We start from the raw sequence: 26,822 nt of genomic DNA on the forward strand, positions 1-26,822 counted from the left end.
TCCGCAGCATTGACGTTTGTTGCTCTCTTGTGACTGAGATTTCTGGGATTTTCTCGTTTCTCGAGTATTTCTGGCGGAGCGACCGGAGTGAACAACTTGGTTTGCCGGTGGTGAGTTGAATACATCTGTTGGACTAACTCCCGTATCGGTATTACTTTCCATCCTGGAAAGCTCAACAGTGTCGCATGAGATAGAAGGTGATGGGAGGGCACAATCGCCCATAATCTGTGGCGAAGCGTGATTGTTTTGATGTTGTGGTGATAACAAAGCCGGCAGATGTTGTAGCACTATAGATGTGCTGCCGCATGTCTTGCACCTCAAAGCACCGGACTCAAGAAATCCATCTGGCGATTCGGGTGAAGTGGTCGGAGGAGGTGAGATGAATCGATTAATCTCGTCTTGCGATACACCATGCACGCTCAGCAGGCTTCTTAAGCGCTGATTCTCAAGTGTCACTGCCTGAGCCACCCTCTGCATTTCCGAAGAGGCAGATGCGCCTTGCCGCTGAAAATCTTGCACTTGCTTCTGAAGATCATTTAGCAATTCAGCGCGCCGGGCTCGCGATCGCCGTTGGCTCTCGCGATTCTGGTCTTTGACCTCTTGGGTAATGAACTGGCAGCAGAATCAACATGGGTTAGTACTGGGTTGGCGAGATTAGAGACCGCTGTTTTAAAAAATGACACACCTTTCGAGGCATTGCTGCGGTGTAACTCGGGTTCTCTCTCCATGTATTAGGACAGACCCGAATCAAAGCAGCTACCTTCAATCCGGCTCATTGAACATCAACCGAATACCATCTCGAGTAACGAAAGAAGGGAGAGTTACTAATGGCGGAGGAGAAGAGTAAAAGCGTATGTGTGCTAAACTGCTTGTGGCATGAGGTGAAATCTAACTCATCCTTTCACAACGATCCAATAGTTTCACATAGAAAGTGGCGCACCAATCTCCACAGAAGAACCTGGTTGACTCTCCCTGCATTGGTGTGTTCAGCTGTACTCCGCATATCGACGGAACAATGCTAGAGGGCGCCTCACGAAGAGCCGCGCAATTGTCGACTGTTAGTAAGTACATCGTTGCATTGTTGTGGTCTGATGTCATGCCGGGCTTTATTTTGGTATAATCTCTCTAAGCTGAAGAGCATTGTCATTGTGTTAGCTTTGTGAAAGCCCTACTGGGATGAAAAGTCGCCTCCTCAGCCTTATATGGCAATGAGTTTATCAGCCCGTGCCTCTTTCGGACGTCGGATATAACCGACCTATGGATTGCCACTAGAGACGTATAAATAAATGCCTGCATAGCGCCGAATGCACCTTCATTCAGCTGTCAAGGTTTAGATGGCATGCTATTCGACCGGCTTCTGGCGGAAAAGTGGACGAACCTCCCCGGACCATGACAACGACCAATACCTTTGCTCATATCATATATCACTGGAAACGCATCCAATGGGAGAGAATAACGAAAGGTGGCTAAAAGTCGGTGTGTGGGTTATCATGCAACGTACTTAGCACAGCCTGATTCACTTGTAATCAAAAAGATGGCCTGCATTGCAACATACAACGGTCTTCCCCGCTCGACAGACTCGCCACTGAGGCTGTACGATGCTCGACCTTTTGCTGGGACCGGTTCGCAAGTTGTATTTGGTGAACTTTGTATGCTCGTAGCATTTTCAGCCACAGTATGCATCTGGATTACTGTACATGAACCCCGGCCAGCCTCGTCCAGATCCAAGGACAAGGGATATACCCGGCTGATGACGGTTGGTCAAGGTCTTCGGCTCTCTATCAGCACAATGTAGCCTTCTTGTATAGCATTGCATATCCTAGTTGCAGTTTTGACACGATGAGCTATGGACGTAATCCTCCGTCTTGGGAGTGGTTTGCTTTCAGTATAAAATATGCTGCTTGTTCCCACATTCCATGCTGTATGAGATGATCATCTTGACTTGCCATTTGAGATATTTTTTATAGACCTACAAAGTTCTTTTCTTCCCCCTAAATTTGTGTATGCCAAGTGCATCAATTCTTGCAAAAATGGACACTCACTCTCCTCGCACTTATACGCACAATATCCATGGTCCTGACCTTGGAGTTGCTTCAAACGACGGTAATCATGCTAATGACGCGAATGGCAATTTTTTGCAACATGAAAACTATAATTTACAGTATATACAAGACACTGATGATGAGGACGACGAATCCACTTACGACTCTAGAGAAATGAACCCAAATCAAGGTCGACGCCCACCCACGGACCCCCTTGACGAAACACCGCGGTCCTTGTCTCCTTTTGATCATGGCCTCAATGTTCTTTCGCAGTCCATTGATACAACAGGAGAAATTACTGAGCCATTTTATCAGGGAAAGATGGCCCATGATGCTGAAAGCGAGGGGCTGTCTATAAAAATACCTTTGGTATCGAGCTACCGAGAATCTAGAGACTCCAGCAATGGCGCTCCTCATTCCCGCTACTGGGAAGAAGGAGATGCAAATATTAATAGGATCTTAAAGCACCTTCAGACGTTTCAAAATCTCAAATATTCCGTCAATGATGTAGGATAGGAAGAAATTTTAGTCTCTCGTCAAGAGGGACCTCTAAAAACGATGAAGCTCGCAACTCGATGCAAATCAAGCTCGCAACTCGATGCAAATCAAATGGCTGTGAGATACTCGCATTTCTAAATACTCTGACAGACACTGACAATACAATACTTAGTCATTTACAAAGTGCCACGATGAGTCTTGATGTCTTAGAAGTAAGCTATCCACAGTTGATCCAAGTGGCCACTGCTAATCGAAGATGCAGAAACTCGTTATGAACTGTCACTTGATTGGTGACGACGTGGGAGCGGTTACAGTGGAACTCATCAAGAGAACTGAGAAAAACTATCTACGAGATTCTGAAACAGGACCCTTCATTGAACCCGGCTCTGTGCTGGGAGGCATCGGCAATTATTCTCAGAAAACCTCTGTTTCACTTTCGCAAAAGGGTCGACCAACAGTTCCAGTAGTATTTGTCGCCTCACCTTATTTGAGACTACGTCCTTTGGAAGGTCACCAAAATACGGCAAGTCGAGGCGACCATCAACCCCGAACACTTCTACAGAACCTCTACGGGTTCGATGTTACTCCAAATCGCGATAAGACGCAAATTGTCAGCAAAATTGTGAATGGTTCACAACCAAATGATAATGCACTGCACGTGAACCAAATGTGGTGCCTTCTAATTGGTTCTACCATTCTGATCACCATGTCAGACCATACAACCAAAGAGCTCTTGGACGGAACAATTGGAGAGCGACGTCTGGGTCATGAACCGCCAATCAAGGTTAAGATCATTGACGATGGGCAAAAACATCATGACATTGCTGTATCATCAAGCATAACATGGGTTGATCTTTTCAAAATCACTATGGATGCCGTTCAGAAGAAGAGATCTGATTTTCACTACTATGATTTGCGTGATGAGAACAAGGTCGTCATAACTGCTGAAAGATGGATTGAGATTGCGAGCTCAAGGAGCCTACGGAAATCACAGTTTTATACGGTTTATCTTACCCCAAGGCCAAATAATGCAGACCCGAGGAAGAATCGACCTTTATTGGAGTACAGAAGATACGATTCCCCCGGGATATTGGACGACTTGTCAACAAGGTACCGACGAAGCGACGCATCCTCCGAACGGGTGGGATCTTCTAAGAAGGAGCCATTTGTACACGAATCAGCAGACCGGTTCACCTCCGACACCGCTTCCCATCCCCTCTTTCTGAATCAAGATGGTGCCGGTTTTATTGTGTCTTCTCCGGATCCTCAAGATCCCGATGCATTTTATAGCGTCGATAAGGACATCGTCTCGCGATCGCGCGAAACTGAATCGGTTGAAGGTACAAACACAATATTGCCACTGGGAATTGATAACTTTTCAAGTGACAGGGAGGCTCTGGAGGCTTCTTCTACTGGTAATTTTACCCATTTACATGATGATGTTACAGGTAACATGGCAGACATTGGCGGAACGATTGTTCTTCCCGAGACAAACGAACATGAGATGAATAACAAAAGAATACCACACAAGAACTTTCAGCTTGGTTCAGAAATATCTGTCGAAACTTACCCTTCTGTGAGTTTTCACCCTACGCGCCGCTGAAGGTTGTCTCACATGAATGTTCTTCATAGGTCCAAGAGAATGATCCCAATGCAAGTAACGATATGTTTTTGAAACAACGATTCATCTATAAGCAACATCAAAGCCAAAGTTCAATTTCTTTCATTGCCTCAAAGCATTTCCAAGGCGCGAATGTGGGATCCTTTAGCTCTCGGCGTGACAGTTTGCGGGCTCACCACATGCATCAACACGCCGACTCCCAATATCACTTATCGTCGCCTATTATCACCAATCTCAACTCTGGATATCCTCAAAGACAGGATATTGTTGAAGATGACGAAAATAGGAACCCAGGACATGCATTGAGAGCTAAGAATACGAACTCGGGTAGCGCATCTCATTCCCACCATCGGAAGCGAAATGCTTTCATCAAACAGACGCCAGCTATTTCCACCATAAGCGACTTGGCCAGTGGCAAATATCCTTCTGCTAATCAACAAGGATCCAAATCTTCGGAAATAGTTCCTTTTTTCTTATAGGGACCCTGCATACCAACGAGCTCCAGTACTTTGCGAAGCGCCAAAGAGGCAAACATGATTAAACCTCTTAATGAAGCAGACGAGGCCATTTCCAACAGTCCAGTGGGCATGTATTACTATGCTAAAGTTCCAGAGCTCACAGAGGAAGAATTTGACTCTCGGCAAGATATTCCGAGTCAAAGCTTACAAGAAGAGGATCCAAGTATTGCGAAAGAGAGTCCTACTCATCAAAATGTTGGCTCGATGGCCGCTCATATTACAGCGAAAGACAACAATCTGCCGAATAGCGTATCTACAATTGATCACGCCAGAGGAAATGCCCATCAAGAGATGGAGGAGGTTAAGAAGAACAGTACTGATTCAGAAATAACGTTGTCTGCTATGGTACAAGACAATGTCGCTATGAAGCAGGCGCAATCGTTGGGTATTTGGAGCCCTGATAAAGAGTTGATGAAGCAGCTCGTCACAGTCAGCCGACAGGTTCTGTGGTCGTTTTTGCCAAAGACGGGTAGCTCAACAGTGCACATTCTCGTGAAGCGGTTTTGGAGTTGCATGGATATAATTCGCCGAGTAAGAGTACACCATTCCATCATCTATTCACTCGTTGACACAAGTGGCTTGTAGCAACTCATCTGGGAAGAGAGCGAACGCGAACCTCACCACGTACCAACATACATGATTCGCGACTTTTCTGCAACCCTTCAAAGAATGGGCAGAGGCCAATCTCCTGACTCTCAAAAGACAAGCTGGGCCAAATGCGGGGATTGCAGAGGAGGAAAACACTACTCGTCGGCAGAAGAGGCGCTGAAGCATTTCCACGACGAACATTTCGATTGCCACCACAGAGGGAAAAGGCCGTACGACGATCCGTGTTACTCCTGGCTGCATCGTATCTGGCACTCACACTATTCTGTGCGAAATGAGCGAAATGGTCTACTTCGCAATGTACAAGAGTTCGAAAGAGAACTCTCCGAGCTTGCACTTCGACTGAATGAGCTGCACGCTATGGTGACATCCAAGGAAGATGATTCAATGGGTGATCTGACGGTAGGGCCGCCACTACCAAAACATATCTTTTACGCTTTACAAAAGATGGTGCAAGTATTTGTCCTCCGATCAGAGAGGCTATCTTTGATGACGAGAATAAAGGCATCCTCGGGAATTGACCTGTCTGAGATTTCGCATAAGATCAACGAGCTGCAGAGGTTTGAGAAGACTGCAAAAGACCGGATGTTGGATCTGTTGGATCATGCCAAAAGAGACATCTTCTTGTCCGGCAATACATCCAGTGATATCTAAAGGCCCCCCGAACCCCAGGCCGCTGGAGCCGAATTCTTGGCCTTGGCTTTTATTTCCAAGAGCCACAACTTACTATTCGAGGCCAAGACCTCAAATCCACGCCACAACGACAATACTCTCAAGTTGTATAAACATTATGCTTCAGAGCTTCAGTACCGGGCCAATCAGCGCCCTCAGAAGCGGGTCTTTCTGAATATTCGCAATCTGGAAGAAGAACTCGACGGTCTGGACTCTCTGCTAAGCAACCAGAGAGAGTGCCTGCATAAGTTTGCAAAGTCCATTTCGCCCGATACCCTTCGCCTTACTACCATGACAAGAGTCGGGCAGAATCGTGTCGAAAAGGCGTACCAAGACAATCACACACGACAACTCGACATGCGAATACAAGAAGTACAGAACATGAAGACGCGGTCGAGATTTTTAGAAGAACAGGTGAAACAGGACATTGAAATCATGGAAGAAGATCATGGAAAAGCAATCAGAGTCTTTACGATTGTAACGCTGTTCTTCCTACCCATGTCTTTTGTTTCGAGCTTCATGGGCATGAACACAGCCGATGTCAGAGATATGCATTACAAGCAAGGGTTATTCTGGGTAACGGGAATACCAGTGACCCTCTTCGTGCTGACACTGGCCTGCATCTACGGCTACAAAGGCGATGAGATCTGTGACTGGGCAATGCAGCTATCGGACTGTCCAAAAAATAAGAAACTGCGGCTGCCAGTGGACGAGGGAGACGAGGTCGGAGAGGATTACAGTAATGTGTACGATGTGCCCCGTCTCCCTAGCCCCAAGAAGCCTCGACGAACTGCACACCAAAGGAGGCGGCTCAAGTCAAAGCTGCCGCATGGTGATGAGGACGACGATGGAAGCAGAGAACAGTGAGACGAGATTGTGCCTTTAGTACGGAAGGGAACGCTAAATAGCTTGACTCTTTGGAAGCAAGTCAGTGGGAATGAAGAGGTATAGGTGGCGTGGCTCGGCACGACTAGCACAACTGATGGTTTGCCAATATCCTCTGCTGTAATTCGACTTGTGTCTTTTTAGCTTGTCCGTAGTCAATTTCTTGGCTAATCAATTGGTCGCGAGTTACAAAAATAGAATAACACGGCATCGTGTCTTTACGTGGCGTGGATCAAGTATTCAGCCGCAACTAGCGGACATGAGTCCTTGGAGAGTCCAGTCCTTGCACACGCCTCTCGGATCGCCAGGACTCGTGAGTCCTTGACAAGGAGTCAGCGCTCAAGCTTCATATTCCCGGGGTAACTTGGTCTTATCACCATTGACGTCTAATTCCTCGGCGCACATTGTGTGCCTGGATGCTAAAGGCAGCCAGATCATCTAGCACGAAGCCACGTTTCCCCCCTCCACGGCAGTCATGTTGAATCAGGGCCACACACCAATCAATCACACCACATCCATGTAAACAAAACCACATCTCACGGGATCTACAGCCATCACTTGAGCAGCTACAGGGATCAACAGGCACCCGCAAGTCCTCGATCGCTGCCTGACCTAGCGGCCACAAGTGTCAAATGCAGCAAGGCCTCCACTAATGGACGCGATGGGCCAGCCACCCAGGCCCTTGCAAATGGAGCTGCCTTGCAGTTTTGAACACGTTTGACGTTGTGCAGCAGCTCTGCATAGCCCGATCAGCGATCCCGTTGTTTCGGCTCCCCGTCACCTGAGGCGGCTCGTATTTTGGGGGCCTGGCATTAGTTCATATTTGGGCTCAATGTCTCTTCTATTTGTTTGGGGTGGCCGTGCCGCCCTGGCTTAGACCAAGGCATTCACTAACACGGAGGCAGCCATCAAATACATAAACAAAACAATCATGATCCAGCCGTCTTGAAGTAAACACCATACCTTGATTCAGTGTTTGTCCATAATCCCTTACTTTCCCCTGATTTCTCGGCAAAGCAATCATCACGCTGGTTTTCTTCTCCTCACATCTTCTCCCGACTCTTCCGCCATGAGCTCCACCATCACGAAATGCAGCTCCGATATCAACCGCAGCCCCTCGGAAACGGAAACCGACATGATGGAAGACAAACATGAGCCGCGGGCATCATTCCTCAGCCTGCCGATAGAAATTCACCTTCAAATCTCCAAACTCCTGATATATCCCGATGCGCTCTCCCTCAAATACACCAATCGGTATTTCCACAGCTTCGTCGACACCGACGTCGACCTCAAGGTGGAGTGGCTCATTGAGCGCCGCCGTCTTCATCTAGAATGTCCGAACAACGGGCGCTGTGATTTGGGCACGGATTTGCGATTCTGCAGAGGCAGCGTAGCGTAAGTCACACACTTTGTTTTCTCTCATTGAATCAGAGACATATTTGTAAGCGAGATGCTGATCTGAAACAGGCTACTCATGAAACGCCGGCGAGAGCACATTGAGTGCGAATCACGGCCTGGCTTGGGATGCATCATCTACGGAACTCCCACTTGTCCCAGTCGCCGACGAGGCATGAAGGCATGGCAGCGCTGGCTTGAAACCAAGTTTACCATTGAGCTGCGGTGGGTGCTGGTGGCTTTACTTGTTGCTTTGTGTAGCTGGGTCTGCACAATCTTGGTGAATTAACTGCTGCTGCTGGAGACGCTGCGCTGGATCGCTGTCTGTACCATAAACGACTACAAATATTTAATGTTTAATATCACAGTTGTATGAGTAAGGGATCTCAAGGGTTAATATATGATGAAATCGTGATTCTTGCAGAAATATCGCAGAGACACAATGGTAGAAACAGAGTTACCACTATTCCTACCCTCAATACTGATAACGACACACAAACGCAGCCAGCGCGTCTCCCTCAAACCAAACAGCGTCCCGAATCGCATAACCCATAAAAAGCAAAACGGCCAGCAACCTGTACTGGAATTTTCCGTCTCTACTCCATTTGAAAATAGGCAGAAAGTGAAGAAAACCATCCGTTCTGTGAGCTAGAGGAAATGTTATTTCCGCTGAACACCCAGAACTACTCGCAGACATTCCAGGTACTCTGATCCTGCAAGGCTTGACTAGGTTATTTGAGGCAAGTCTCCAGCCTGTCTATGACGAACAGCTCTTGATCAACCCTTCCGCTAGCCCAGTGTTCGCTAGCTTTTACCACCTCATCTTGTTCAAGCTTATCTTTTGAGATGCGCTGTTGAAAGTTCTTGAGACCATCCACAACGAGGATATTCAACAGGGAATTGTCTATTGTCAGAGATCACCTGTGAGAATGAATCGATTAGAGAGTGGGAAGATGTGGTTTGAACTTACTTGGACCCATTTGAGTTGTGCCTGAGCAACTCGTCCGCGCTTCGACTAAAAGTTTCTCGTAACGATTCTTCACCCAGGCGACTACATGCTGTAGAGCAAGCCGCCCATTCGGCCCACAGAATGTGTTAGGGATCTTTTCAAGCATCTTGATCTTCACACTGGGAGACACGCCCCTCATGTGAAAGTCCTTTTCAACATTATTCTCATCTGTCTTATACCTGGCCGCTAGGTTGCAGGCATATTGAAGATAATAAAATGCAGTATAGCGGTCCTCAAGAGGCACGTTATCCTCGGGAGCACCCGTTTGGGTCTCGTATGTAAAGAATCGGACCAACGGCTTTACGACCTCGTTGTGAAATGGAATCATTTCTGAAAGTTTGTCTTTAGGAAGTTGCTTGAATATACCTCGTTTCTGGAGATCTTGGTGATGCGTCAAATTGTCCTCGCATTGCACAATGGTGAACTCGTAGCCTCCCTTGTCAGAAAGTTTGCCGGAATCGTGGGCAATCTCCGCAGCAAAAATGACTTCCAGGTCCATACATTCCAACGCCTGGTGGAAATTTTCGGAACTCGGTCTGTAATCCATGGCTTCAGTGCTGTCTTATCAACGACAGGTATAACTAAAAGATGTTGATCGATGAAGTGGTGGGATTTGTAGGGCAGAGCTGGTGAAAGATTGCTATCTTGCAAGCGAAAGTTTGGCAACCAATGCAAGCAATGACTGGCGCCGTAAGGCATATATATATTCATTTGCAGATGGTCACTTCGGTCTCCCATCCCATCTAATGCCGGTCATAATGTGTCCAACTTCAATGCATGCCTCGCCACAGCTGAATATTTCCTTTGAACGGTGAAAGAATTGGTTACATCCGTTGAACACAAAGAACCGCCATGAACAACTCGCAGCCAATTATTCGTCTCTTCGAGATGAGATTTCCGAAATGGAACGCGTCACTGGTCGTTCAACCCACATTGTTCAGGCCCAGCGCTTACAATGTCAAAACACGAACAAAGACCGCCATTACTGTTCACTCATCAATTCAATCATCCTTTCAACAAAGTATTTAGATCATTCGTCGTCTCAAAGACTTGGCCACCATGTTTCGCCAACCTATCACATCTCTTTTCCCACTGTCCCATCAAGCCATCTCCTCTCACACATCATGTGCTCCCATCAAGTAATGAAGCCTGCTTGGACTCTTGCTCAAAGCGCAGCGTTAATTGAGTCCTTTTGCGCATGTACTTGTCCATCAGATCAAAGAAAGCATAACCATCACGTGAACCTCCATTGCTCCATCCAAAATGCGAACAAAGACTGCTCATCAGCCAATCACGACAAGAAGTACCGCCCAGAAATCTCTTTAAGCCATACATTCCAACCAACAGACGGCCTTTTATCCATTGCCATGAAACGATTGCATGAACTTGAAATCTCACTCCAATCTCTCCGAAGCCTCCATTCCATGCTCAAAGCCCAGCATGCAGCTCAGCGTGAATCCACATACAAGCCCAAATGGCCAATCTCATGGCCTCCCACACTACGCGCCGCCTACAAGTCGTATAAGAAAGACGATGATATCTGGCGCCCTTTGAGAAGGCACTTTGCTGCCCATTGTTCTCGATATCGTGATGTACAGCCTGCATCAACCGCATTCGTAGCAAGACTACGTATGGCCATGAGCCTGGGCGATGCGGCCATGAGGTAGTCTCGTCCCCAAGACCCATCCTTTGAAACCTCCATTGACCACGCTCGCCGTACTACAGAACAGCCACCGGTCGCCTTCAGTTCCTTGCCAGATATCCTGCCGCTTTTCCCAAGTACAAACAAGTTAGGACACACATCTACGAAGGATCCCAAGCCATGCAAAGTGTTTACGAAGTTGTGATAGAGTTGGACTGGATGTTAAATATGATGCCTTGCAATGGATTGTAATCATCTGATTTCGAGTACTTGTTGTATTAAACGTTCGCACTTGTATCTAATCATCTCCTGTGTTTTGTAGCGCCAGAAGCAGCGCTCAGATCCGCTCATACGTGCCATGAATCGTGTAATCCTTCTTCGGACCGTTGACAGTATACTCTATACTCCAGTTTTCCAAATTCACAGCCTTGAATGCAAAGTTGTACTTGACATTGTAGTAATCGTCAATGCAAAGATGTCCAGCCTTTGCCGCCCAGCCTTCCTTTTCGCGCTTCTCGTTGTCCTTCGGGGGCGCTTCGAATTCGATTTCGTGAAAGAGATAGTCTGCGCGCTTCTGGTCATCTGGCTTGGCAAACCATACGCCGATGACGTCTTTCTTAGAGTCGTAGCGCCAGATGTACCGACGAGTCGCCTTGAATCCGAAACCAGCCGATGTTTGGAACTCGCCGTCTTCAATATACAGATATTCCAGATCCTCTCCACCGCCATTCTCGTCGCAGGCATCAATGCTGTTTGGATCAGAGGCACACTGAAGGCCCTCCGGCGTCCTTTCACGGAGCAAAAACTGGGCTGTGCCGACAAACTTGCCGCTCGGGTGAGAAGGAAGTCGACTATTGAGATCGCGTTCGAGTCGCCATGTGCCGAGAAGGCTTCTAAAAACGCCTCGTGCGACGAAACGGTGGGTCGTAAGGCATTCGACAGCAACGTCGCGAGTCTGCTTCAACGATTTCTCAGCTTCGGCTTTTGCTTCGGGGCTATCACTGGGGGACGGGTATCGAGCAGGCGTGAGCGTATCGAGAGGAAGGTTATTTCGAGAAGTTGTCGGACTCTTTGGCATGATGGATTCGTGCATGGGTATGGAAAGCGCCTCGGAAAATTCCTGCATGAGGTACATGTAGTCACCCATGGGGAACTGTGAAAGCCTAGGATCATCTCGCAAGCTGAGTGTTCGCTTGATGGAGTCGTCTGTTTGGAGTTTTCGCTCCAGCGCCTCTAATTTCGAACCGGTTTGACCAGACCATAGATCAGTAAGCAATCGGGCATGCATCTGCATGACTCCCCAGTACGGAGATCGATAGAATCCAACAAATCCGAGATTTGGAACCTCTGGGTGGTGGGTGCCGTGGAACGCCAAGGCAAGTGCCTGACTGAGATGTTTTGGGGAGTGCTGGAGCGTGTTGAGGATCTCTTTTGGCAGGAAATCGACACAAGGAGAGGGATCAAAGCCTGTGGCAAGGACTACCGCAGCTATGTCGTCGATCTGAGCTCCATAATCGTCCAATGTAACGAGATCGCCCTCCATGGAAAGGACTTTGCCAAATGACAGAGTAATCATCCCGGATCTCACGAATTCGCTATACCAGTCGCTAACAGCTAGATATGCCGGTTGGTCTCTTTCCTGTTGGTTAGGCATCAATAGAGGAGAGAATTGTTCTTGGTCACCGAGCGAGGATTCAAAGATGGTATGAACCATATTTGCATGCTCATCACTGATATGGCCCTGTGTATTCTCGAGTGGCCTGGGCCGGTTGTTGACGTTGTAAGAGCCTAGATCTAAAGGTGCAAAGGGAGCTGCCGTAAACGTGGGCTGATGCATGTGAGCACTGTGGTAAGACGTTTAACGGGGGAAAGTCAGCTTACCTCGGGGCTGGTGAACAGAGGAAACACCCAAATAGGTCGCTGAATCGCATTGTAAATGGAGTATTTGTCGATCCCAGCGATTTCTGATTCTTCCGGGGAGTTGACGGCAGATGAGAGATGACTCGCTATGGTGCCTGCAATCTCAACGCCAGACATTTGTCCTCCGACGATGAGAATCTTGCCTCCCTTTTCCTTACCCTCTCCTAAAAGCCCCTTCAAGTCGCGGTACTGGCTGCTGTGGATGATTGGGACCGACGTCTTTGCGTTTTTGAAGCATTCGGGGATAATGGGTTTGCCAAAGTATCCAGAGGCAACGATCAAGTAGTCAAAATCCCTCGCCTCTTCGCTGTCCCCCGACTGAATGTGTATCTTCCAGCCTTCGGTACCATCATTCCGCTTCTCTGCCTTTGCCACGCGGCTCTTCAATCGAAGCTCGAAATCGGGATTGCCGCTGAGGTATCTGCTCTGATACTGCTCCAAATACTTGCCAACCTGCCATGCGCGCGGAAATTGCGGCGCATCGTCTTCCCAGGCCAAGTCGCTGAACTGAACCGTGTGTCTGCTCTGGTTCGCAACCATCAATGGATGTACCAGACGTCCTGAGTCGGTCTTTGAGGTCGGCCATAGCCCTCCAATGGCGGCTTGGCTGTCAAAGATGCTGACTTTGAAGTGTCCCTTGGGTGCATTGTGGAGGAGCGTCTTTGCCGCAACAAGACCGGAAGGTCCAGCGCCTGGGAGTCGTTAGAAGAGATTTCTGCGATTTGGAGCGTTGTATTCTCGTGCAACTAACCGACAATGCAAACAGACTTGGACATGACGCGATTGAGGCCCCTGTAGAAGCTGGATGTCATGTACGTACTTTGTGAAAAAGAGAGATTGAGTCTAGGGTGAGAATGAGGGGCAGCTGAAAGCCCTGTAGACGATGCATCCACCCGATTGGAATCTGGAAAAAGTGTTTGTCAAACGTGAAGCTGTGGGCTCGTTTAATATTTTTCAAAAAGAAACAGCATTAGTGAGATGAAAGAATAGTATTCGTAGTGCTGAGGACAGCAGATCCGGCGCATCTCGTGAGATTGGGCGGCTACACAAAGAAACGGAACAAAATCAAGCTTCAGACGCAACAATAGTGCCGATCAGCAGTCCCCCTTGTCAGAATGCCACTGAGATCAGAGGCTCTTATGCGTGCTGACATAAGACAGATTCATCATGTCTCAGTAAAAAGATGGTTTTGCTGTTTGCCACCTTGTATGACGCTTTGATAATACTGATGCTGTTGGAATGTCTGAACCTGAGCTGCTGGATTGGCCTCGTATTCTTTGTTCCCCCAGTGATGCTGATGCCAAGGTTGAGCCATCATCTCTCTACTTCATCACCAGAGTCATTATAAATCAACTTTTACTTTTACCTTGGGTGGTTGTCAACAACAACATCTCTAACACCTCGGCACCTAAAAAACAGACTTTTATCTCCGCCAATGTCAGATTCTTCCATCAGCTTTCCATACTTTCAATTCGGCTTTAAACAATCCCTGCTGCTTCTGCCCCGCCCTCCTCGCGCAAAAAGTGTCGTCATGCCCCTCCCTTGCGTGATCCCATTCGGATAGCTTCCTGAAGCTATCCGAGCCGTGGTGCATCCGAGTCTGTATCTACCAAGGTACTACGGAGTTGCAGGTATTTAATAAGCTCGACAGCGCTTCTGGAGCTTTGGTGTAGATTCGTTTGCTCCTTAGCTGCAGCTTTCAATAGATCGGTCCATTTACTGTAGGTTCAAGATTCTTACATTAACTGCATTCTATCGTAAATCGTTACTTGCACGGTATCATAAACGCTTTGTCAAAATGGCTTCACCACACCACGTCCTCATCCTCGGCGGCCACGGCAAAATCGCCCAGCTCCTCACCCCACTGCTCCTCAAGCGCTCCTGGACCGTCACCAGCGTCATCCGCAAACAAGAACAGGTGCCCGCCGTCGAAAAGCTCGGCGCTGGATTGCCAGGCCGGCTCAGCGTCCTTGTCCGAAGCATTGAAGACGTCGATAGCCAGGAGAAGGCAGCGAGCATCTTGGACGAGGTCAACCCAGACTACGTCGCATGGAGTGCCGGTATGTTCATTGAATTATCCTGCTATCCACCATCATTACTTACACCTCTGCTAGGTGCCGGTGGTAAATACGGTGCTGAAGGCACATACCGCATCGACCGCGACGCCGCAATCAACTTCATCAACGCCGCCGCCGCCAAACCGTCCATCAGCCGCTTCCTCCTCGTTTCCTACAACGGCTCCCGTCGCAAAGCAGCTCCCTGGTGGACCGCCAGCGAATGGGAAGACTACCACAAGAACATCAACTTTGGCGTACTGGCGACCTATTACCAAGCCAAGATCGCCGCCGACGAAGTCCTATACGAAGTTTCCAAGCAGAGCCCAACCTTGGTAGGCATTGACCTCCGCCCGGGCAGATTGACGGATGATCCCAAGGGAAACGTCACACTAGGTAGAAACAAGAACGTCCAAGGGGAAGTTTCTAGGGAAACTGTAGCTCATGTCGCTGATGCCATTCTTGCTGCTGATGGTGTCAAGAGCGGGTGGATAGATTTACTCAAGGGGGATGATGATATCAACGAAGCTGTTGCCGCCGTAGTCCGTGATGGCGTTGATGCTGCTGAGGGCGAAGATATTTATGCAAAGCACGCGTAGAACTGCGCAATCAAATGGAGAAAGGTTTAAAAATCAGGACCAGATCGTAACGTTATTAATATTATAGCACATGGCTCCCTATCTGCTAGTTCAATATTATGAACCTACCAAGAATTGTAAAATCTGAGTGGAGAGGAGAATATCATCCCGCCAACATATATGGCTCCCTCACAAACATCCATAACCACTTCCATACTGATGAAATGTGGAAAGAAAGAAAAAGATATGCCCCGGTCCTTCTTTACTGACTGGAAAGATAATCTCGCAACGATACTCTTGCCCGGGTCTCGATTAGCTGGAGAAGCTTCAACGGAAGCGCTCTGAAAGCTCCAGCTCGTCATCATCGTAAACACGCGAGGCCTTGAGTCGGGCCATGGAAGGCAACTCGAGCGTGTTCCGATTGCCGTATGTCACGACATCCAATCTGCCATCCATACGAACGGTATTGCGGTAGCCTCGGCGAGGGATTGGCCAAATGCTGTCTTTGAAAGCCTTCAACTCTTCACGGACGGTGCCCTAGCTCGTGGTGAAGTAGATGAGGGCATTCTAAACCCCCTGCAACGGCAACACACACCCGCTGGCAATGCTGAGCTGGAAGTCAACGCGACCATGATACGTGAGGCTGTAGAGCCGGTTGACAGAGCTTGGGATCCAGGTAATCAAAATGGCAAAACCGAAGATGAAGCTGGTGCGTAAGTAGGCCATTTTAACCGGATCAAGTCGCTTCAGTTTCATGGAAGCACTCGACTTCATCTTCAACAGGTACGAGAACACTGACTGCGCTAGGTGTGGCCGCGTAGAAGGAAGAGCTGCGCTCGGCTCGGGGAGTCTCTCAGTGCTTCGACCATAGTAACTTGCTGCTTGAGGTACTGCCCACGACCGGCCACAGGACACAATGGCGGGACCGTGAGAGTAGATGGCAGGAGGGATCATGGGAAGAGAGAGGTCATCATTGTCGGGCGTGTTTGATGTGATCTGGACTTCAGTGGTTGCAGTGCCATAGTAATCTTGTCTCCGGGTGAGGCTCTGGAAAACTAGTCAGTATGACACAAAGTGACCATCAGGACACGCTTCCATTTCGTACCTCTTCAGTTGAATCTCCAGCTTCGCTGGCTCCACCCGATTCACTTCTCTCAGCTGTGATTGGGATGCGGACTGCAAAGTTGCGAAGGCGGTTCCGGGTGCGGAATACGTGATATCCCACGGCGACGTAGATGACGATTGATCCAAAGATGCAGATCCATATGGGGATGTAATAGGCGTAGAGGCGTACTAGACTCCAGTTTGAATCAACCCAGCACCAAAGCTGGCCAAGTGTCAGTGACTAAATCCCAAAGGGTAGAGCAGAACGTCTCACTGCCGCATTCCCAAAGACGGGACCCTTGGCATCGTCGTGGATAGAGACCAAGACAACGGCAGGCACCAGAGGGCCACCGAAGCAGATGATGCAGTAAATCCAGATGCGCTTCCGAAAGGTGGCGGGATTAGCGTTGAAGAAGAAGACGAGAAACACATTGAACGCCATGGCAAATGACCACCAGGGATCAGACTGCATGAACCTAAACACCATATCAGTATTTGTCGCTCTATAGGAGTATGGGTAACCGAAAGTTCGAGTTCTCACCATTCAAAGATAAAACCTTGTCCCTGGCAGAGAGCAGAGCCTTCGCCCTTGTCGAGGCCATCGTAGCCAATCATGGAAGCGATGCTCGCACCAGCATTGGCAATGGAAGCCAGGACGATGAACATGTTCGGAGTGGTACGGAGCTTCTTAATCAGGAAGAAAGACAGGATAGTGAGCGTGATGGCTACCATGGAGAGGCCTGCACCAGTGCGCTCGATGGTGATGAGGACCTCGATCTCTCGAGGGCTCAGCTCCGATCCGCTGGTATCGTTGGCCGGGGAATGCATCGTAGAATGGATGGTATCAGCTATTCTAGTTCATAGCAGTAGTGAGGATGCGTGGTTCTGATTCTAGGTTCTAACGTTGGACGGATGAAAGAGAAACAGTGGTGATGGAAGAAAGTTGAGGCTGTGACGAACTGAGGTGTTCGGGGAAAGAAATGGCCTGATGTTTCAAAGAGAAAGAGTACCTCAGCCTTTGAGTCATAGAGGACCTGCAGTGTCTCCTGGAGAAAGGGAAAGGGGGAGGGGAAGGCGTTCTGGTGGGCAGCTGCCAAGTCTGAGCTCGAGGTGAGCTACAGCCCTGGAGGTCACTCGTAACTCGCTTCGGGCTTGCCCTACTCTCCCTAACCCTGATTTGAATATTTTGAGACACTGGAAGAGCGAATTCCAGTTTTCGTCTTTCAGTTGCCGTCAGAGTAAAAATGCTCATCTCGTCATGTCCAACTTCGTCTTGTAACATATTGCTCTGCATCCCATCACGATGGGTTTATGCCAATATGATGTCTTGAATAGCAGATAATCATTTCAGATATATTTTGCCCCCTCTTTTCATTGTAGCATCTTGATATCGACTGCTTTCTTGTTCTTTCATCCCTCTGCCTTACCTATCTTTTTTCTCCACTCCCTTCCAACTTTTTGTTTCCCAATAAAATCAATTCAGGAGGGCTTCCATTGCTGTTGTTACTCCTACCACACCGGATGGGTTTGTCAATGACAGTCTGTATTTTTTTTTTAAATTATGGCAACTGTCACCACATCTAGGTAGACGATTTGAAGCTTTCCGTTGATTTACATTCACCTCTACACTGCGTGTGTTTGTTTCTCCGACTGCCGCTCGGCTAGGTACATCTTTCAGAGGCGGGCATACGATGGACAAATCCATGCCATTACATCGCCGCCCATCGCAGACAAACTTATAGCAGCAGACAGGCGGTAATTACTGTCCCCCACTGGCACTGGCGGGCTGTTTTGGTAGCAGCAGTTGTGCAGACTGAATTTACAGGTATCCTTGACCACCAATAAGAATCCATCCGTCAGATTCCGAATGTCTCCAAATTTCTAACCGAGCTGATGATTCGCAATGAACCATGAAAATATACCATACCTTACCATTCGAATCCCCCTCCTCGATACTGTACTCAACACCAGGGCGCCTGGTGGGCGACAAATAAACGAATAGCAGCGGCAATCAACTCAGCCAGCTAGCAACATACTATGGATCCCCCGCATCAGTGTCTTGTCGACGAGATTAAAAGACAGATACGCATCTTGGAATCTGATACGAATAAGAATCGTGGCGTCGAAGAGAAGAAGAATCTAGGCATCATCGATCTTAAACAGCAAAATACCGGTCAACGGTATCATAGTGCTCTTCTAGCTCTACTTTCGAATCTAACCAGTGGTATGCACATGCGCACTCTCATTGCGACATACCCTCAAGTTGAAGTTGACCGGTGATGATGAGTACGCAGAATCGCTCCAGTCTAAAGCCGGAAGCAAAGCGCCTCTACATCTCGACAACCTTTCTCTGCTGTGGCAGGTACCAGCATTTTGCAGAGATGCTACTGTTGTCGATCAAAATTACGCCAAGGACCGCAGCAAAGCGCTTCAAGCCCATCGTTCAGGCAAACACACCTATACTGCCGATATTTGGGAAAGACGCGAATTAGCACAATGGATTTCTGGCCCGGAACCCTCTGTCCTTGTAGTTCAGGGCACTTCGCAATCTGCAGAGCGACTGGAGAAATTCAGCGTGGAATTGGTAGAATACATTCAGGAACGGTGTCTGACTGTTTTCCTTCTCAACCCATTGCCAGCAGCCTTTTACGAATTCTCAATCTCCAGAGGTGATGATGTCCTGCGCCAAATTGCTAGCCAATGCATACAGATAATACCAAGGTCAGGCGAGAATAACATAACATTATTTCTAGATAATGACGCACTATCCTTTCTAGCCAAGACAACATCCCACTTCCAAACCGCTTCTCATGAAGATTGGTTTGCAAGTATCGAAGAGTCACTATCTCACCAAGAGCAAGTATATATAGTTCTGGATATTTCGATTCTTCGCCAGCATTCTAGAGATGCATTTTCCTGGCCCGCTCAATTTTCCAATCTGATCCACAAACTTCGGAGCCAGAAGACAGACCTGAGAGTTATGATGCTGACTGGCCGGAGTATTGATGGACATCTTGGAGCCACAACTCGCGTTATGTCAGTTGATAGGGCGCCTCAATCTCCGCCGCATGTACACGATTTATCCAAGTCTCAGAAAGCAGGCTTTCTGTTACCACAGTCAAACAAACCACAAACTCTCGCATCGCTACCGGCGTCAACGAACAATACGGAGACCACAAAACAGACATTTGCCCGGATTTCCACGCCATCGGATCTAGTTAACGGCATACGAAAGGAAGTGCGCCAACATTTAATTGCAGGTAGTCATAGAAGTGAAAGTGACCTTGGACGTTTCCAAGCTGCGGATTCTGGGGTGACGTACGAAATCGCGTATTGTTCTCTTTCTTCTACTTTTCTTAACTAACAATTAGTAGCGAGAGTTCACCCACATCATGGTTCAAGAACTTGAATTCGAAAACCCATCCTGCTCTATATTCTTCTAGTAGCGCAAAAGACAGCTCATTCAAGCCTGTTAAAATTGCCGTGCTAGACACCGGATTCGCCTACACTGAAGAACACGACAAGAAGTCTCTGAAACCATATATACACCGTATCAAGAAGTTTGCCAGCTTTGTTGAAAACGAGACGGATTTGGAAGCCATGAAAGATCCTTCAGGCCATGGCACAGCGGTCGCTGTTCAGTTGCTCAAAGTTAGCCTCAGCGCCATTCTATACATCTGTCGTGTAGCCACATCCAGCAAAGATGGCAACCGAGAGCTCTTTCCTGACAAAGAGGCTGTAGAAAGAGCGATTAAGAAGGCTGTTGAGGATCCAGAGAAAGGTGGATGGGGTGTTGATATTGTTAACATGTCCTTTGGATGGGCTTTTGATGATCATGATGGTGTTAGAAACGCGATCCGATTCGCACGCCGCCAAGGAGTTCACATGTTTGCTTCTACGTCCAATGATGGTCTACTTGGTCCCCCGAATGACATTTTATATCCTTCTCGGGCGCCAGAAGTCATTGCGATAGATGCCGCTGACGGATTCGGCGAGTACACGAGAGCAACAGCATCATCAGTGTCCTCATATGGCAGAGGCCGAAGGTTTAGTGCACCTGGTACAAAACTCACAAGTCCTCATTCAGCAGATCTCTACAATGGATCATCATTTGCTTGTGCCATAGCTGCAGGTATAGTCGCTTTGGTACTGGAATTTGCAAGGCAGCCTCCTCTTCAAGCAAGCAAATCGGTGCAAAATAGTTTGAAGGAAATGTCAGCCATGATTGCCATACTCGAGCGAATGAGCGCCGAGAAAGGGCCTGACAGGTTCAAGTTTCTCTTACCATGGACACTCCTCGGCAAGCCTGGACAGCCTAGAGAGTTCACTGCTTACTGCCTTGTGGACCAACTAAGAAATGAGTTTGGACTCGCTGTAGGGTCGGAAGTCTTTCCTTTGTAAGGGGAGATTTGAGGCAATATGATAGATGAAGCTTTGAATTAATTTTTGGTCTTCAAACCTCGCCTGTTGGATTTAGTCCTCCGATATCACACATTGGCAAAGGCCATCTCCAGGCGAAGGCCCATCCCGCGCATCCCTGCTCTCCAGCTGGAATTCAGACCCATACACATCCTCATCGCTCTCAATATCCTCAGCAAAATAGGAATTTGTGCACTTGACTCATCATCTTCGTCTTCCTTGATACCAAGCATGGCTCCTTTATTGTACTGTTCGTGACTGATCTCTCTCGACAAAGACAATTTAATTCTTCGCAAACGGAAAGCAAAAACAAACGGATCGGCTCCGCCCTGCCACTGAGAAACTCCAATTTCGTCATTCCTGGAAAACTCAGGCCCAACATGGTTCCCTGTGATACCTGACCCCAAGCGCAGGGCTATGCCTTTCTTCTTTGCGTACTGAATGACGGACGAAGCACCGTACGCGACTTTGATGCCGGTAATCATGTATAAATGTGAGGCCCCGAAAGACGGCTTGTTTATCCGCAAGAAGCGTCGCACGCCATCGTCTTCTAGGCATTTGGCAATGTACGCCAGCTTTGGTGCAAAGGAGATTGTCTGTAACTTTTCAAAGGCCCATTGTTCGCTATGCTGACGGCTGTCTTCTAGGGTTGCTTCTGCTCTTAGGCCTATGGTCTGCAAGAATGATGCCCAGATACCGATTTGTCCGCCGCTTTTCGCATTCACATTGAACGTGTAATCATATTCATTATGCTCAATAATCTCCATTGGGATGGAGGTTAACGAAACATTATTCTCATTGATGGGGTCATCGGCAAGTCTTGGGAGCGCGATAATATTGCCTAATTTGATCTGTCCGTTCAGAGGGTTCCCAATCGGCGCAAGGAAATAATGCTTCGGTCGCGGTCCCATTTCAGCAAAGAACTCAACAATAAATAAGGGTATAAACGCTGTGGTATGCCTGAATACTTCCTCATATTCACGCTGTTTTTATGACATGGTGGCCTAGAATCCTTACTCCGCACCTGTGAAACGCCGGGAGTCCAATCAACTCACATGTAGCACAAGGATCCCGAGAGTCCCCCAAATGAATACGTGTCTAGTGGGTGTATTATAACCTCCTTCTGTCTGTTGACGCTATCTGTATGTAAACACTCCGCACAAGCTGCATGTACTCAAGCTGCGGAGGCATCTGAATGTGATACCATCAATCATTTCAACTTCGCAAGATACCCAAGCAGTCATCCTGGACTCACATGCCATGCCTTCTTCAAATGCTCGGCGACAGCGGCACCCGGTTGCCAGAGAGAGGAGATCGAGATTTAACTCGTCAAGACGCCAAGCTTCTAAAGATGACAAAGCTGCGTCAGTGAGCGGAGATGAGAGTGATTCAAATAGCTCAAGTGGTAAGTCACACATACATGTATCTGTCTTTTCCGTCTCATACGGCATTATTAATACGTGAACACTAGACTTTAATGACACACTATCGTCGCGTTCGAAACGGGAGCTTCCAACATATCGTCCTGTGCTTACAATCGATTGGCGAGCGGAGATGTGCCGCCTTCTAGATCTGTCTTCACAAATTCCGGACGAAGATCTCTTTGAAGCAATAGAGGTTGCATCGCAAAATCTCAAAGAGCTCGAAGTTTTGAGGTCCCAAGTAACAGAGAAGCTCGGACCTCCTCGATCCCAGATCATTTACTCAGTTCATTGCCACGCTGCTGGCGAGAGAAACAACAATCAATTATTCCTTGAACAGCCGTGGGCTGTTGAGGATGGTCCACGTGTCCATCTTAGAGGAAGCAAAGCCATCAATAACTTTGACCTTTTTCTTGAGAGAAACAAAGAGATTGCATTCGTTATTTATAAGGATTACGAGTGTTGTGGCGACCTTCCGCCTACAATCGTTAAGAGCAAGATTGAGCTGGGGCTGGAGATTGATGCTTCGAATTTTCTAGCTGGGGAGGAAATTCAACTTATATCAGTCGATTTGAAGCTAGCGTTGGAGAGTCTTGCTAGCAAAGCATTCGATGGGATATCTCACCCGTTCTTAAAGGAGAAAAACGACCCGAGTGCCGATATTACAGACCAAAGGAACCATCACCGGCTCCTGAGGGAGAAAGACGACCAGAGTATAGAGTACCCTTACATGTTTTTGTTCCATCGCCGCAAAGAGGTCGAAGAAGCGACAGGAAAACAGTCACCAGATGCACAGATATATCTTGATGTGTTCTTCCAATATCTCTTTACCCGGATGGCAGAAGAATGGACAATTGTCGATCGATTACTAGCCGAAAAGAAGATTTCTGCTAAATACATAGACTATCTCTTTGTGAGTAGCTTCAAACATGCACCATAAGCCTACCTCATCAGACACTCACCTTTCAGGTTCCTAACCAAATAGTTTTGATGCGACGAAAAGACTTGGATACCGCACATATCAAAGCATATGTTCTTCAAGATTGGCTCCAAAGACCATCTGAACAAAGTTCCACACCAACAGCGCCGGTGTACTCTTGGGAATTCGACGGGAACTTTTACAAGTCTTTCAGTAACCTCTCTATCGAAGATCTTCCATCCGAAACCGGAAACTTTCCTATTACCGATATGTTGGTGTATCCAATTGAGTATGCCAGCAAAGAGGTTGTGAGCGCCCTAAGAAAGCGCGGTAACATGTTTTGGAAGTGCCGCAAAAGCCACTACGTGTCGTACATCGGGAAAACAGATCATGGGATCCAAAGTTCGGTAAGTCGCATAAGCTTAAACATCTATCTATTCGTTTTTATCTGTGCATGCGAAATTTTCTTTTTTTCGTTTATTGACAAATGCTCTTTTATAGATGGATTCTCGGTTTATGATAGATATCGCTACTTATAAACAAATGCATCGCAATCAGGACAATGAAGCCGAACAACACTCATACGATCGGGAGGAACTACCGATCAAATTCCTTTCTGAGGACAACCCCATGTTGGGAGACAGTTTTTTCTTGTGCCTTCCTACTTCGATAGCTGGATTTAACATGCAGACAAAAGAATGGAGTACGTATCACTCTGGCTCATCGAGTCTGACTACACCCTTTTACATGGCAAGTACTGATAATATGGCAGTCAATCTCAACGTGCACTACATAGAAGATGTGGTGTGGAATACTGAAGCATTTGAGTTCCTTGTCATCGACCAGGGAACCAAAAGCATGATCCAAGCCGTAGTTACGAACCAACTTCATGCTTCCCAGAATACAGACCTCATCCGTGGGAAAGGTAATGGGCTGTTTATTCTACTCCACGGGTAAGATCACCAAACATTCTGAAGAAGCACATGCAGCCTGTAGAAGCTAATGTCCGTTCACTAGTGGCCCTGGAACTGGCAAAACCTTGACTGCGGAAAGGTATTTGAGAGTTGAAATGATCTACATAAATCCGATGCTGACGATTCAAGCGTGGCGGAAATAGCAAAGAAGCCTTTGTATAGAGTGACGTGTGGAGATATTGGCACAAGTGCTCAGGATGTCGAAAATGTATGGAGGCTGTCTAGAACACATTGTTGGATGAGAGCTAACTATGTATAGTATCTGGAGATTGTTTTACACCTCGGAAAGACTTGGGGTTACGGTAAGCTGGCAAAGTACTTTTCACTTCATCTTGATTCTAACCATGATTTCTTGCTTTCTTGCAGTTGTCTTGTTAGATGAAGCGGACGTCTTTCTACAACAACGAGAACTTTACAATCTTGAACGGAACGCCCTGGTTTCCGTCTTTCTTCGGGTTCTAGAATATTACGATGGTGACAATAGACCTTATGAACTGCAAGCAAATGTGGCGGCTAACTTTTCTCATCCTAGGAATTCTTATCTTGACGAGCAACCGCGTTGGTATTTTTGATGAGGCTTTCAAATCACGCATCCAACTTAGTTTGCGCTATAAGAGCCTGGATAGAAGCCAACGGCTACAGATCTGGATAAACTTTTTGAAGCGGTTGGAACAACTCGAAAATGAGCGCCTCGATGCTGAGAGGCGGGAGGACAAAAAGGATAGCACAATGCTGGGCTATGGGGTAAACATTGACGAGATAAAAGATAAAGTGGGAGAATTGGCCGATGAAAGCATGAATGGCCGTCAGATTCGAAATACTATATCGACGGCACGCCAACTCGCCATGTATCAGCGCAAAAAGCTGGGTTACGAACATATTCAAGCTGTGATTGAGGAGGCGAACAAGTTTGACGAGTACTTGCTTGAGTTGAACAAGGGATATTCAGCAGACGAGATACAGAGGGATAAGAAGGAGAGATAGGTACACATTGTGATGTGACGCAAACATCACATATTGTCTAATCGTGTGTGGTATTGGTTATGTTATAATTAAAACGAGCATGCAGTCATATCATGTTAAGCATTTGGTAACTTGAAGCTAGACATTAAAAATGGTAAAAAACGCGAAGCCTCTTACTCTGAGGCATTTCGTGATTGCTGGCACCGACGATTAGCAGCGATCGACAAGTAGGTAGAGATATATAGACGCAATTAATATCTTACATTGTGAGTACAGTCATGACAGTCTAAATAGCGCAATGTGTCCTCCTTCACCAGACGCTCCAGATTCTAGTTTTGTGTCGTTCGGGATACGAGCTTCTTCCTAAATCAACACTCATCCAAAAGAAGAGAAATTCTCATAAGCAAGAAGAAGAAACAAGAAAGGGGTCGTAGTTTGCAGTATGCCGTATCATGATCTTAGGGCCCTATCAAGCTGCCCAAGCACAAAATCGACTTCTCGGACAAGTTCTCTTCGCCTAAGTCGAAGCGTAGCATCGCCCCTAGTCTCCACGCCATCCGACTTCAAGAGGATTTTCTCCATGACGGATTCAAACAACCTCTTGTGCTCATCGTTACGCTTTTTAGCATCCCTTGGAGGTGACTCGATATATCTCCGACAAAGAGGCAGCCAGTTGGAATTGAAATCTTTGATAAGGTCGTTTATTTGATTTTTCCCCGCATTGATAGCCGTGCGCAAGGCTGTGTCTGCGTCTGCCGCATCGCTGTTTGAGTCGGTTTCAATGGCATCGGCTCTCAGCGCTATATACTGAGTTCTCATGACTCTGTTCCCATGTTGCGCTAGAAGATCGACCATTCGCTGCTCCTCGCCTTGTATCCTGTCTTTTGAGATGGTGTTTTTATTTTGCACCCCAGCTATGCCTCGCGCTCCATGAGATTGAGAGTTCCATGGAATACGCGGACCTGTCTGTATCGAGCTGGAGCTGATGGCGGGACTCGGCGAAGAAGAAAAAGGTGTCGCAGAAGTGATCTTACGCACACTGAAGTGTTGCTGATATGCAGAATCCATGGTGTTGCTACAAGATAAGTAGCTGGCCAGGCATCGCAATTATACGACACTGATAACTTCTCTGTGGGAGATGACTGCTACATGTATAGGTCACGATAGATGTCAGCTTGCATAGGAAAATATGCCCTGCTGCGCCCCAATGTAAGAGGTGTGCCTTGGCAAGTGATCTTGGAACCACTGATGTGCCGACCTACCAATAGGAATCTGAGCAAATTGACGCTCAGAAACTCACAGATCCGCACATGCCCATTATGCACTCTTCACTTGCATGACCTGTCTTGACATGTCACAGAACATGAATGACCGCTCTTCGGCTAGATAATGGTATGAATCACAAAAATGCATTACACGTGCCCATGTGACTTTATTTAAAGATCTCATTGACTGTTCCCTTTCTCGCAAACTGAGAGTACTTTGACTTGAGCCGATGGTGGTGGAGTTGAACACGACGCTGGAAGAAAGCTTGTGGAAAGACGGAGATTTTGTTTAAGTTGATGAAAGGTGGCATTGATAT

General features: G+C 47.5%; 10 protein-coding genes across 10 annotated transcripts; 5 read left to right on the forward strand and 5 right to left on the reverse strand.

The window, feature by feature from the left end:
• Positions 1-2,731: 2,731 nt before the first annotated feature.
• Positions 2,732-6,824, forward strand: Triagg1_42 (uncharacterized protein; the record flags this gene model as incomplete). The annotated part of the gene is made up of 5 exons (XM_062895421.1): positions 2,732-2,752; positions 2,803-4,116; positions 4,641-5,210; positions 5,265-5,881; positions 5,942-6,824. The coding sequence occupies 5 exons, from the start codon at positions 2,732-2,734 to the stop codon at positions 6,822-6,824; spliced, it is 3,405 nt and encodes a 1,134-aa protein (XP_062760392.1).
• A 1,087-nt stretch (positions 6,825-7,911) lies between these two features.
• Triagg1_43 (uncharacterized protein) lies at positions 7,912-8,889 on the forward strand (the record flags this gene model as incomplete). The annotated part of the gene is made up of 3 exons (XM_062895432.1): positions 7,912-8,237; positions 8,310-8,462; positions 8,742-8,889. 3 exons carry the CDS (start codon positions 7,912-7,914, stop codon positions 8,887-8,889), a joined length of 627 nt encoding a protein of 208 aa, XP_062760393.1.
• Positions 8,890-8,968: 79 nt separating this feature from the next.
• On the reverse strand, positions 8,969-9,793 carry Triagg1_44 (uncharacterized protein; the record flags this gene model as incomplete). Its single annotated transcript, XM_062895443.1, has 2 exons — positions 8,969-9,141; positions 9,208-9,793. 2 exons carry the CDS (start codon positions 9,791-9,793, stop codon positions 8,969-8,971), a joined length of 759 nt encoding a protein of 252 aa, XP_062760394.1.
• Positions 9,794-11,225: 1,432 nt separating this feature from the next.
• On the reverse strand, positions 11,226-13,620 carry Triagg1_45 (uncharacterized protein; the record flags this gene model as incomplete). Its single annotated transcript, XM_062895454.1, has 3 exons — positions 11,226-12,716; positions 12,770-13,500; positions 13,560-13,620. 3 exons carry the CDS (start codon positions 13,618-13,620, stop codon positions 11,226-11,228), a joined length of 2,283 nt encoding a protein of 760 aa, XP_062760395.1.
• A 986-nt stretch (positions 13,621-14,606) lies between these two features.
• Triagg1_47 (uncharacterized protein) lies at positions 14,607-15,461 on the forward strand (the record flags this gene model as incomplete). The annotated part of the gene is made up of 2 exons (XM_062895466.1): positions 14,607-14,868; positions 14,923-15,461. 2 exons carry the CDS (start codon positions 14,607-14,609, stop codon positions 15,459-15,461), a joined length of 801 nt encoding a protein of 266 aa, XP_062760397.1.
• Positions 15,462-15,767: 306 nt separating this feature from the next.
• Positions 15,768-17,372, reverse strand: Triagg1_48 (uncharacterized protein; the record flags this gene model as incomplete). The annotated part of the gene is made up of 5 exons (XM_062895477.1): positions 15,768-15,939; positions 16,036-16,487; positions 16,546-16,767; positions 16,819-17,020; positions 17,086-17,372. 5 exons carry the CDS (start codon positions 17,370-17,372, stop codon positions 15,768-15,770), a joined length of 1,335 nt encoding a protein of 444 aa, XP_062760398.1.
• A 1,209-nt stretch (positions 17,373-18,581) lies between these two features.
• Positions 18,582-20,945, forward strand: Triagg1_49 (uncharacterized protein; the record flags this gene model as incomplete). The annotated part of the gene is made up of 3 exons (XM_062895488.1): positions 18,582-18,768; positions 18,839-19,862; positions 19,919-20,945. The coding sequence occupies 3 exons, from the start codon at positions 18,582-18,584 to the stop codon at positions 20,943-20,945; spliced, it is 2,238 nt and encodes a 745-aa protein (XP_062760399.1).
• An 86-nt stretch (positions 20,946-21,031) lies between these two features.
• Positions 21,032-21,874, reverse strand: Triagg1_50 (uncharacterized protein; the record flags this gene model as incomplete). Its single annotated transcript, XM_062895499.1, has 1 exon — positions 21,032-21,874. One exon carries the CDS (start codon positions 21,872-21,874, stop codon positions 21,032-21,034), a length of 843 nt encoding a protein of 280 aa, XP_062760400.1.
• Positions 21,875-22,223: 349 nt separating this feature from the next.
• Positions 22,224-25,261, forward strand: Triagg1_51 (uncharacterized protein; the record flags this gene model as incomplete). The annotated part of the gene is made up of 10 exons (XM_062895510.1): positions 22,224-22,368; positions 22,435-23,297; positions 23,354-23,710; positions 23,805-24,006; positions 24,076-24,256; positions 24,321-24,356; positions 24,407-24,485; positions 24,537-24,579; positions 24,644-24,751; positions 24,810-25,261. The coding sequence occupies 10 exons, from the start codon at positions 22,224-22,226 to the stop codon at positions 25,259-25,261; spliced, it is 2,466 nt and encodes an 821-aa protein (XP_062760401.1).
• Positions 25,262-25,690: 429 nt separating this feature from the next.
• Triagg1_52 (uncharacterized protein) lies at positions 25,691-26,308 on the reverse strand (the record flags this gene model as incomplete). The annotated part of the gene is made up of 1 exon (XM_062895521.1): positions 25,691-26,308. The coding sequence occupies one exon, from the start codon at positions 26,306-26,308 to the stop codon at positions 25,691-25,693; it is 618 nt and encodes a 205-aa protein (XP_062760402.1).
• Positions 26,309-26,822: the final 514 nt, after the last annotated feature.

Source organism: Trichoderma aggressivum, assembly GCF_033847375.1.
Source record: "Trichoderma aggressivum f. europaeum strain CBS 100526 chromosome Unknown scaffold_001, whole genome shotgun sequence".
Classification (NCBI taxonomy): Eukaryota; Fungi; Ascomycota; class Sordariomycetes; order Hypocreales; family Hypocreaceae; genus Trichoderma; species Trichoderma aggressivum.